This window comes from Apteryx mantelli, chromosome 28 (genome assembly GCF_036417845.1).
Source record: "Apteryx mantelli isolate bAptMan1 chromosome 28, bAptMan1.hap1, whole genome shotgun sequence".
NCBI classification, from domain to species: domain Eukaryota; kingdom Metazoa; phylum Chordata; class Aves; order Apterygiformes; family Apterygidae; genus Apteryx; species Apteryx mantelli.
In genome coordinates, this window is record NC_090005.1 from 4,319,124 (window position 1) to 4,331,424 (window position 12,301).

The 12,301-nt window shown below is 39.2% G+C and overlaps 1 protein-coding gene across 1 annotated transcript in view; it reads right to left on the minus strand.

Moving 5' to 3' along the window:
- The window catches only part of TANC2 (tetratricopeptide repeat, ankyrin repeat and coiled-coil containing 2), a 248,609-nt gene that overhangs the window by 195,694 nt on the left and 40,614 nt on the right, over positions 1–12,301 (minus strand). The window contains exon 3 of the mRNA XM_067311864.1: positions 11,475–11,574. Within this exon, the coding sequence (XP_067167965.1) occupies positions 11,475–11,541 (67 nt within the window). The 5' untranslated portion in view covers positions 11,542–11,574. The remainder of the gene's footprint in view (positions 1–11,474; positions 11,575–12,301) is intronic.

Consider the following 12,301-nt stretch of genomic DNA (forward strand, 5'->3'; position numbering starts at 1 on the left):
GGCCAATTATTAAGTTTCCTTAGATATCCTGGACAAATCCCTCTGATTGTGGTATTTTCTTTTGAAGCAAGAATACCTATTACTTTGGAATTGTATATCAGAACACTATCAGTTTAGGAGGACCATGTCATTTGACATGGAAAATGGAGTTTTACCTCCTTTGCACATCAGCATCATTTATTTTTGCACAGCCTTTGCTACCTGACTTGTCAGAAAACTTCTACTCCCTCTGCTGGTTCACCCAGGGTAAAACAGTTATAAATGGTTATTACATACCGACTAGCTATGCAAATAGCAGCAGGAAACCCCCCGATCTGCCCCAAAATTACACAGTATAAACACATTTTTATGCTGTCCCCCTTACACAACTGTGTCACAACAATCTGAATGTAATGATATACTAGCATATCTCCTTCCCCAGCCCAAAAAATTCTGGTAGATTTAATACCAGAACCAATGCTTCTGATTTACTCAGCACCTGTTCAGTATTTCCTGTTCAAGTTCAGCGTGTTGACTCACCCAGCAGACTGTATGCAGCGAGGCAGTTCTGAAACAGTTATTAAGCACTGTGAGCTCTTCTTCAGGATTTATCATCTTATCCAAATGTTTTACAAAAACGGATTGTTCATTCAGAAGAGCGAGGGAAGAGATATTATCTCCATTTTACAAATGGAAATCCAAGGTACACAAATTACAATAAGTATTTCTAGCGATATTTGGCACTCAAAATATTTAAAAGACAGTGTGTGAGATCACTGACCGTTCTTTGCTATTTCTTACGCTCAGGCATTGCTTTATCTCAGTCTTCTCCTACTGATACGCTTCTACTTCTGTGCATGTAACTAAATACCTGTTCGGAAATGGACGGGAACCTGACACCACGCTTCTTTGGGAACACCTAGCCAAAAAGAGTACGGAATGATTCCTGCTCACTATATATCACTTCAGTTCAAGAAACAGTTAGGCATTTTCTGTGAAGTTATTCCAATCAAAGAAACAAAGAAACCCACCCCAGAATAACCATGGTACTTGCAAACTAACCATGTTAGTGACCTCCTCTGGACCCTCGCCAGATTGTCATTAATTCTCTTCTACAGATGGGCCACAGCTGGATGCGGTATTCCAGATGTGGCCTCAAAAGTACCAAGAAGAGGAGAATAATCACTCCCCTCGATCTGCTGGCTACACTCTTGCTAAGGCGGCCCTATATCTGGTTAGTCTTCAGTGCCCCAAGGATGCAGTGCTGAATCATGTTCAACTTGTCCCACAGGCTCCTTTCTGCAGAGCCGCTTGCTATCCAGCCCATCCCTTGGCCTCTCCTTAGTCTCTCCCCTGAGCATGACTTAGCATTTGTCCTTGCTGAAAACCGTAAAGTTCCTCCAGGTTGTTGAGGTCCCTCTGAACAGCAGTCCTGCCCTCCAGGATATCAGCTGCTGCCTCCAATACAGCGTCATCCACACACTTGATGAGGCTGCACCCCATCCTGTTGCCCAGGTCGTTGCTCAAGATGTTAAACTGTGCTGATCCCAGCGTTGACCCTTGAGGAACGCTGCTCGTAACTGATCAGTGGTTAGACTTTGAACCCTTGATTTTTCCCCCGCGAGCCTGACAGTCCAGCCAGCTTTTCCCTCACTTTGCAGTCCTCCCATCCAGCCCATACCCCCTCCACTTGGCCGTAAGGACGCTACGGCAGACTGTGCCAAAAGCCTTGCTGAAGTCAAGGTAAACTGCATCCACTGCTCTCTGCTCATCTGCAGAGCGAGTCATTTCATCTCAGAAGGCAATCAGGCTGGTCAAGCACAGTTTGTGCTTGATAAAGCTGTGCTGGCTTTTCCCAATGACCTTTTTGTCTTTCATGCCTGGAAATGCTTTTCAGGAGAACTTGCTCCACAATTTTTCCGGGGACTGAGGCGAAGATGCCCATCCTGTATTTCCCCAGGCTCTCCTCATTTCCCTTATACAGCATAAGGCTTGCCTTTTCCCCGTCACTGAGAACCTCCTTATGCTTCTTGGCATCTGTTTTCCAACCTCTTACATTCTCCGTTGAAGATGCTGTAAGACCAGAAGCGAGCTCTCAAAGTCATCTGGAGAACGAGAGGGGAGCTCCAATTCCTAACAGCTTTATTACCTCTTTCATACAACAGCTTATTGACACCGATATTCTTTGCAGGAAGAGGTTGTTCCTTTGGGTCTGTAATCAGTACAGTAAAATGCAAATGCGCATCTCCAGTTTCAAAGTTCTTTACAGGTTTCTTATTAGCAATTACCAATACGGTAAAAAACACAGCTGTGTACTTTAAGCAGAATTCAGCTGTTAGTCAACAGGGATTAAAGCAGCTCAATTACACAACCGAACAGTTTGGTTTTTGGAAGTACCTTGTTCTCCAAAAAGGTTCTTCAAGGAAATTTTAAAATTCTTTCTAAAAGTTCTTACAACATTCGCTGTGCAGTTCCTTCAAAACTGTTGCTAAATGCAGCAGAAACAAACACTACATAATGTGAAAAAGATACTCCTAACATCATGCTTCCCTCTTTTCACCCAAGCTTCCTGCCTTCCTTCCTTCCCAAGTAAGCACCACCACTAGCTTACACAGCCATACTCAGAGACCTGGACATGTGTCATTAGCACCCCTCCTTTTCTCTTCCTGCTTATTACTACAAGAAACCAAAGTTTACACACAAGCCCAGTGAACTCCACGTGCTCCAGTTAAATACTGCTTTCTGCCAGTACAACACTCAATGGAAAGTATTATATACAGTCAAAGCCAGGTAATTGTTACTGTAGTTTGACAGCCCCACACCAAGCGTGCACATGGAAGGCTTTCAAATAAGTTGAGAAGCAGTCAGTGAGGAAAGCTGGATGGTTGTATAATATTAGTGGAGCAGACGACCGCCTAAGGGCTGAGCTCTGAAGGGGAAACAGCACAACGTGCAAACATTTCCACTCCCTCACCCCTTTAACTGCAAAAATCGATTGCTTTGTTTGCAGGATGGATGCCCCACATAGGGGAGCAGCTTCAAAAGCCTTTTTCTTTTCCCTAGAAGGAACTCACCGGAGGCGAAGAGCCGAGAACACCACGCAAGGATTGCAGATTGAAAGACGGTTGCCATAATGGAAACGGCATTGAAAGCAGAGCACGAAGCCAAACCAGCCCCTGCTATTAGATGGGACGTCGGTGAATTAATGTTAGCAATCAGAGCTGTAGAATCGCTAATGAAGGGAAAGATTTGAGCAAGATTGGAGCTGATATAGAAGAACTTGAGAATGGGCTCACTGACCTAGAGATAAATCTTGGATGAAAACCAGCAAATAGGAATATATCTGAAAAACAAAATGTGGATGACTAAAAAACGGAGGACTTGTAGATAACAGTGATGCATATCAAAAATGGGGAAAACAACAAAAGAAAAAGAATTTGCTCCCAGCATCTATAACAGACGCGGTCCTGTCAGATACTTAGAGCGTGCCTTCCTCTCTTTTAAAAACTATGTGAAATAAATACAGCAATCAGCATAGATGAAATGTATCAAGCTTTTTCCCTCCCTCCCACCAAATACGTATATGCACTACAACTTTACCCCATTGAACAAATGGGGCAGAGGCTGAAGACTTTTTTCCTTCCATTTTTATATTGATTTTTATTTCAGGGAGGAAACAAAATGAACATTAAGCTCTGTTGCAGGCGCCTTTAATGAGAAGGCAGGAACTAAGAACAGACTGTGCCAGTATCAAAACACCAAATATACCCTATCGAAAGGGCCAGCCTTTTAAACACATCTTTACATATCAAAGAGAGAAGTACATCATAAAGAAGAAAAAAAAGGAAGCAAAATCCTCCAAAATTTAAACCTCATAAAAAGAGCCCAAAACACAGCATTTCAAAAAAGATAGGGAGATACTACTCTAGCATAAAAATCCAACGTTACTAAACACTTCACTCTTCCCATTGTCCCCATAGCCTCCCCCCCAAAAAACAGCCAAAAAATAAGGAAGATTGAGAAGGAAAACCACAAGATTATGAGTATTCAAGAAGATCTGGCAGAATTAAAAAAGCAGAAACATTTCAGAGAACAGAGATAAAGCAGTAAAATGTAGTAATCCGAGGGACTCAAATATTGAGAAAAACGGGGGAAAGAAAAGGCAGCTTCTATGGCTGAAAACCAAGGGCAAAGAAAAAAGGGGGGTTATAAATGTAACCCAACAGGAGAACTTAACAGAGAAGAGCTGGGTCACAGAGGAAGGCTTGAAACACGGCTCCAGGAAACTTTACTTACACAAATGGTTTAAGAACACAGTGCAGCACCATGAGACGACAATCATGGGAGCAAGGAATAAACATCCTCCTCTGGAAAAAGACTAGCATTTACGTCTGTATTCGAGGAAAGCAAAAATGGTGAAGAATAAAGCAACAAGCCAAATCTCAAGAAGGTGGGAAAAGCCACGAAGGGGATGGGGGACTAAGACTGACTGAATGGTGCTGCTGTTAATGAACTCACTTTTGGAGCTGCAGAAACACAAGAGGTGGGTGAAAATATTCACCGCCCGTTACTCATAACAGGATGAAGGCCGTCTTCGGCAATACGCTTGTTGTTACAGCTGGCGATGTTCAGGTTTGGGAAAATATTGGCAAGGCTTAGAGACTGACAGAGCTGGCTCATCCCCCCTTGCCCTCCCCCAAAAGCATAAAAAGATACAGCTTGATAAACTCTAGTGACAGGGTTGAGTCAGTTAAGAAGAAAATTATAAACACAGTAAAGGGTTGGAGAGACCTCTCAAAAGAAAGATGGATTTATGAGCAATAAAGCAAGTTTGACTAATATTTGTATTGCTGCAAAAAAAAAAAGTATCTGTGGACCAGAAGTAAAGAAATATATCTAAGAAGAATATGGGCTCCAGTTGCTAAAATTCTCCCTAGGATAGCTGTGCAGGAAAGAAGCAGCAACTTCATTTGCCAAATGTCTTTTATTCATCTGAGAAGAGACTGATGCGTGAAAAAGACATACATTCTGACCACATATATGTTCCTTATGAAGGAGGATATATGTATACACACACACACCCCTTCCTGACATACATTCCTTATTAGGAAGAAATACCTTAAATTACATAAATTAAAACACTGGCTGTACTATGAGCTTCCAGGAAAGTTCAGTTCATTCTCAGTAGATTCAAGATTTCCCTCAAGTGAGTGGCAATGGATTGGTCAACATATGCGAGACTTGTTTAAAAATTTATGAAAAACTACCCACCTTGTTAGAATAAAATGGTCCGAATTATATTTGGATGGAGTACCTTGAACATGTGGATGCACTCACTATTCACTACCACAGTATATACTGCAAGTCTGATATGTCTTCTAGTACCTCACTTTTAATACCTTGGTAAATTAACTTGTCTTAATGTCTATGGGACTCATCACCTGGATCTGATCACTCAGCAATTTCATTCAGAAACAAAATCCAAACAGTATTTGTCACCCTCTGAAGTTCTTTATGGATAAAAGCCATGCTTGGATGTCCAAAAGAGAAAGAGATCAGACAGATAAGAAACCGCATGGGGTTCTGGCAAAGCAGTGATGAGAACTTCATAGAAAAGCCTTTCATCTTAGAAAGACACAAATCAAAAGAAAAGAGCATTTGACAGGGGCTCTTTTAGTCCCGGAATTAAAATATAAACTGGCAGGTTCCAAAAAGCCTTATAAATACAGTTAGAAGTAATTGGCTCTCCTGTGAATGAAGAAAGCAGAACAGGTTTTAAAAAGCTTAAAAAAAAAATATTAGGAAAAATATTAGGAAAAATAGACTGGTTCCTAGCTAGAAAGCTCATGGAAAACAATTGTGTGCCTTACATCGATTAAGGACAAGATATAACTCCTAACTAACTCGGAAGAAAAAGCAGAGCTGTGGGGCAACTTTATGAAGGATTACATACCTCTGGTGAATTTAACTTGCAAAAAAGACGAGTACTTTAAGGATCTATCACAGCCGCCATCAGAAATAAAAGGCACAAATTCTTGGACTGCCACCTCACAAAGAGGATAAAAACATGAAAACAAATAAAACAAACCTGTTTACAGCTGAATTTTACAAGGTTCTAATGGGAAATCTAACTCTTATAGTAGCAGTAATTTAATGCAATAACATAAGAAGGAAATAGTCCATCTTCTTGGAAAAGAAATGAGGATAATCAAAACTGGTGGAAAGACTGGATCTATCACATAGGCCTATTTCACTAATAAAATACTGGAGTATAACCCTGCAGAAGCTTCACTTAGAAGGAATAAGAGGATGGAACAGAGCACCGTTCTTTCACACTTTATTCTTTAAAAACAATCATATTCTAAATATGTAAATTTGGCCCTGGATACAAACATACGAGTCAGAAATCTTACATGCCCGTGTATCTTCAAAAATTAATTTAGAATATAAAAGTAATATTTAACAATACTCTGATCAAATTCCAGCTTTGAGAACACTGGTGCCCGGTAGCTTTGTGGAAGATCAGTTTATGGCAGAAGAAAATCTATTCAAATCAAAATACTGTCGTGTTCATAATGCATCCTCAAGGCATCACCATAAAATATCTTCAGTGCCCCGTTTTATTGCAAGAGAATTTTTGTTAAGACAAGAGATTGACTATGTGCACAAACGCACAGGCACAGAGCTGTACCGCATGCGGTACTCTGTCATGAAATCCTATCAGTACTGTTTTGAAAACACACACAAAAAAAATTAACCACGGAAGATTACACTATCCGATGCTGCAGTACAAATTCATTTATTTTAATGGGCATTACTGCATGTAACTGTACATTCATATGCATGTAATTGGTATTCTTCTTTCATAAATATTTTAATTTATGCATCCAGGAACCACAATACCATAAAGAGTAACAAAAAAAAGCAGCTGAGTCAAAATAAATTTTAACCACAGCTCTTCAGAGAAATTGCTCAGCACTTTCTGAAAGAGGAATAGTAAGAAGGCGTTTTAATGTTACCACTGCTAGTGTATTTTTAATCAGGAAGAATTATCAAAACCACATCACAGCATACAGAGATTGTTAGCTTGACTTTATTGACCTCGTTTGCTAACTACACTGCTGCAAACGAAGGAAACTGCAGAGAAGAGTAATTTCAAAGACCAGCGCGTTCACTTAGATTCCACAAGAAAAAAAGCCACAATACCTTTAACCCTGCTTCCAAGATTTACTCCTGAACTGAAATGCAAAATGACTGGAGTGTAGGAAACCTAAGATAGAGGCATTGCAATTTTATCAAAATCAACAACAAAAAACCCCCCACACCGGAGACACCAGAGTGGGCTGCTGCCTACCTATGTAATTTAGGATCATTATATGGAAAGCGAATCAAGAGTAGACCTGAAACCCCCAATAGATTACTTTCCTAACACAGAAGTTATGGTTTTGAGCTTGCTCCAAATTCACAGATATGGGTGTAGCCCCACATTACAGTTTCTCTGCCACCAGACCTTGCTCAGGAGGCACTGTCCCCGGCAGCCCGTTCGTCCTCCCCTTTCCCTGCCCTCCAGACCACTCTTCCCCTCCGGCGCAGTTACGCTGATCACACAGCTTCTGAGGCCACCGGGAAAATCGGATCCCCAAAATGATCAGGCAAGCTCCATTCCCAGCGTCTAACTTCTATTTTGCAGTTTAATTCAGCATGTTAATGATAGTATGATAAATGTAGATTAGACACCTAATTTAAAGCACTTTGCCGGGGGGGGGGAAAAAAATCCAGAACTCCTAGCTTTCCACCTAAAATACCATACACAGAGTCATAACACTGCAGGCCTGGAAAGGCAAACTGATATAGGTGACTAATTTAAAGTATGCACTTACCATATGAAAAGGTTGTAAAGAACAGAATAAATCAGCCCTAGCTGCTTCCCCAGGGCAGCAGTGGCAGGACTCCTCACGTCCCTTTCTTGGGACTTGCAAGGGAGGATGAAGAGAAAGAGAGGGTGGAAGTTTAGAATAAGCAAAGTCAACGAATAAGATGAAAAATATCAAGCAGGGGTGTTTAGACCAGTGCAAAAGGACTGTTCTTTCGCTGCCAATGATCTTCACTGCCAGGTTAAAGTCCTAAAAAGTGAGCCAGTTACATTTGCTCACTTAAATATTCCTGATGTTTCCTCTATTAAATTATCACAAGTCCAAGGAATGAAACTGGAATAATTAAAAAGAGCTTTTGGGAATACTCAATATTCTCAAATACCTTAATTTTGTCTTTCAAATAGTATCCTCCAAATATTCTCAAATTTTGGGACGTATTATAATAGAAAAGGGAAATTAACTACCAAAGCTAAGTATTGCAAGAAAAACCTAAATTCACATTCCACAATTCTGTGAAATGCCCTCTCAAACAAGCGTACAATTTTCTGGCTCTAGATTTATGAGGAAGTTAAAGGGATACCAACTGATTTTATTTTTAGAATTGAGAGGTAATAGTACAGAATAGACAGAAATACCCAAACTCTAGGAACGGCTGTTAAGATCATACCTGTATCATTTCAACATGTCCACCTCAGTTGGTGAAGATGTTCTAGTCGTCTTACAATAGAGCAGTAATGATAGAAGAAAAAGGAGCAATTGCAATGATTTATATAAGCTTTAAACTTAAGAAGCTGTTGATTACTATTATTAGGATTATTTATGCAGGGCAACAAAAAGCTTCATTGCATAACTAAGATTTTTACTAGAGTTAAAGATATCAGACAGAAGCATATGGCAGTATATATTACACACACAAGTGTATAGCCATATCACATCTTGATATTTCAGAACTGAAATGAAGAGAGATGAACAGAAAGGAATAGTAGGGACAGATAACAGAACATGTGACAAAGATATGACTTTGCCACGATTAAAGATCGTCTACTGTTTTTCAAAGGTTGTGCCATCAGGACAGGATCTGTACTTTCCTTGGCTTTAAGTTATAAATATGATACTCTCTGAATGTGATAGGAAGTCACAAGAGGACAGAGGTGTTTGCTAGCGGGTCTTTCCAAAACCTACACGTCTCTCTTCACGCAGGTACCTTCCTCAGAAGAGCCACGCTTGCAACAAAAGCCTGAAGCAGTCGATAAAAAAAGAAAATCCACAGTGTCACGAAACCAATGAATGACAACCAGCAGCTCAGGCCCCAGGTACCGAGGGACCTGTTGTGAAATCGATGTTTCTCCACAGTCAAAGATACATACTGATTACTACAGTTAATGCAGTGAGGCAGCACTACTTCAACTTCTCATGATAAAATGCCTTGAGAATCAACCGACACAACCAGGGACTCACCAGAAACCAGATTCTAAACAGATTATTCACGTCTAAAAACTGAAATGGCAAAGTTAGCCCTGCTATCAGGCACCGTAAGAACACAGTGAAGCGTTACTGCTTAAAAACACAATTCCCCTTCCCCAAATAAAACTTGGGGTAATAAGATATTAAAGGAAATGCATATTCATTTGTTTCAACCAAAGGGAAATAGCCCTGTTTTTTTCCATTGCATTTATCACCCTTGTATCTTTGCACAGTCACTTGTGGTTTCCCAAGAATGTACACATGCACTTTTTACATACACACACGAGCACAAATAAACAATAGGTCCCAATATATCCAAAATGCGCTGCCAGATGGCTTCAAAAAGAAAAAATAAGAGATTGACTTAAAAGCTCTTACACTGCCAGCACTCCATTTTTGGACATAACTATGAAAGCTGGAAGTATTTTTAAAGCTTAACAACATTCTTGCAACGTTTTGCTTCACAACTAGAATCTCATCTAGCCTTCTTGCATCAGACAGGCTTAGATAGATGAACCAACGCTAACTTCAGATGGTGGAAGAAGGAGTCAGAAGTACTGACTGAATTTGGGGATTTTTTTTTTTTTCCTTCAATCCCATCTCTTTCCAACCCTCCTTCCGCTTTCCCCTTCTCCCCCCCCAGAAAAGGGCAGGCTGTAAATCCAGGCCTTTTCTAGGTAGTTTTTTTTCCAATTAACTTAGTTACATTTCTCTCAGTGGAACAAAGATATGCATCAATATTAGATACTGCCTGCCTCAAGGATACCTCATTCTAACCAACTCGTATCGTTACTGTCCTGGGGAGCGTGTGTTTTTCTTTTACATTTAATGACTGTGAATCTCCAGATATCAAGTCACCCAATTTCCTGAAGATATTCAGAGATAAATATACAAACAGCACTGTAAAGTATAAAAACATGCAATACTAATATTTTTACGACACCATCCAATGAATGATATTAAAAGGAACAAAAGGGTTGTGAAATGAAGAACGCATGCTATTCACTCAGAACCTTAAAAAGCATGGGAATAGAAATTTCTGGGGTACTATCCTGCAATCCGTGTCCATCCATGTTATCTTATACATGCTGATGACAATACCACTATGGTCCTCACGAGTTCTGCCTCCATGTCTAAAAGAACTTTTGACTAACACTCCTACAATTTCAAATCTTCATTCTAAAGCAAAGCTTAAGCATCAACCCCAGCAACGATTAGGCAAAATGATTTCCCAAACTGCACTGAGATTTTGGAAGTTAGATATGTCCACTGACAGAAATAGAAAAATACAAAGTTATTTTCAAGATTTTTGAGAGTGTTGAATGAAGTTGCATTATGTAATACTCCCAGAATGTTTTGAAAATGGAAATTAAAATGTTTTGACTGTGCTCTATAAAATACTGTATACTATACAATATTCTCTATATGAGTAAGGCCAATAAGTATCACCGTAGCATCTCAAACTTCATTACTGTAACGTCACTAAACTTATCATAGAAGTAAAGTTTAACACAAATGCGAAACTAAAAATTTTGCAGTAGCCTCAATCTTTTTGCTATTACGACTCCATTATATTGTCTAACTATTTGAAAACTTCAGAATTTTATAAACAAAATATATTTGCTATTGTTTTACTTAAAGTGGTGATTACCCAAGGCTAGTTATTAGTCCAGATTTCACCTATACAACACTACCACCTTTTATGGGATTATATTATACTTTTTTAAAAAAAATAATTGCTAATGTTATCACAGATTTTGTCTGTATTGTGGAAGATTCACTGGCACATGGTATCACATTCATTTTTGAAGAAAACTTAATTTTTAAGCTTCTTGATTTCCATGATTGAAACATGAACCTTGATGTTAATTTACTGCAGGATTGCATACAGCTATTATTCGTTTTTCTCTGCATCTTATCTCCCTAGTAAAACTAAATTCTGCGGTCTATATGTAGGGTGGGTTTTTTTTAATATTAAATCACAATGCAATATTACAATGCCATATGATGATGTTTTGAGTCTACAGGATCATCAGCTGAGTATATGTACTAATTAAAAAGAAAAAAGACTCAGTAAGACCAAAACAGCAGACATAAAAGGCATACTTTTAAAAATTGTAAATAAAACGTATGCATAAGGTATTGGCATTTACTTACCACTGGACCTGTTTTTGCGGTTTGACTTCCCTCCTGTAAGAAGCATCTTGAGACTGTTTCGAAACATGGCGATCCCGTTCCACTTTGTGTATTCCCAAAACTGTGTAAAACAAAAACAATGCCTATAAAATCTGCCATTTTCTTTGTTTTCATTCATCCAGACTATTTCCAGGACAACACAATTTCTTCAGCACTGCTAACAAAACCTATTTTGTCAAATGCTTTGACCACTTATTATCCAATAATAATGGATCTGAAGAACAACAACAATGAATAACAACTTTTGAGAAACAGATTCAGCAAATTCTGCCTCCATTTCCCATGACTTTCAAAGTCAAACCTATGAGAAGGAATTACTACCTTTCACATTGCTTAGAAAAAGTCACCCTTGCTGACAATGACCTAGAGACTACATAACAATGAGCTGTCATGTGGAGGAAGGCAACTCAACCCCAAAGTTAAGATCACTGATAAAAAAAACAAAACAAAACAAAACAAACAGAAACATTAGCCATGTATTTTCCTGACTTGTACATCTCAAAAAAATAAATGAAAAGGTGTCTCCATGCTGTTGAAGATAAAAGAATGAGCTTTTGGGTTCACAAGACACACTGACATCTTGTTCTAGTGGAACATCCTCTTATTAGAGTAGGTAAGCCATTAAAACAACAACAACAAAAGCAGCTCAAGATTAGACCAAAAGAATACTAGAGTCTTTGATCAGGACATACAGTAAAGCCCAACTTTGCTTCTTTTGCATACATAGTATTCTGGGTAACATGTTCACCTTCTACAAATATAGTGCAAAATTTTTTCCTGCAACAATA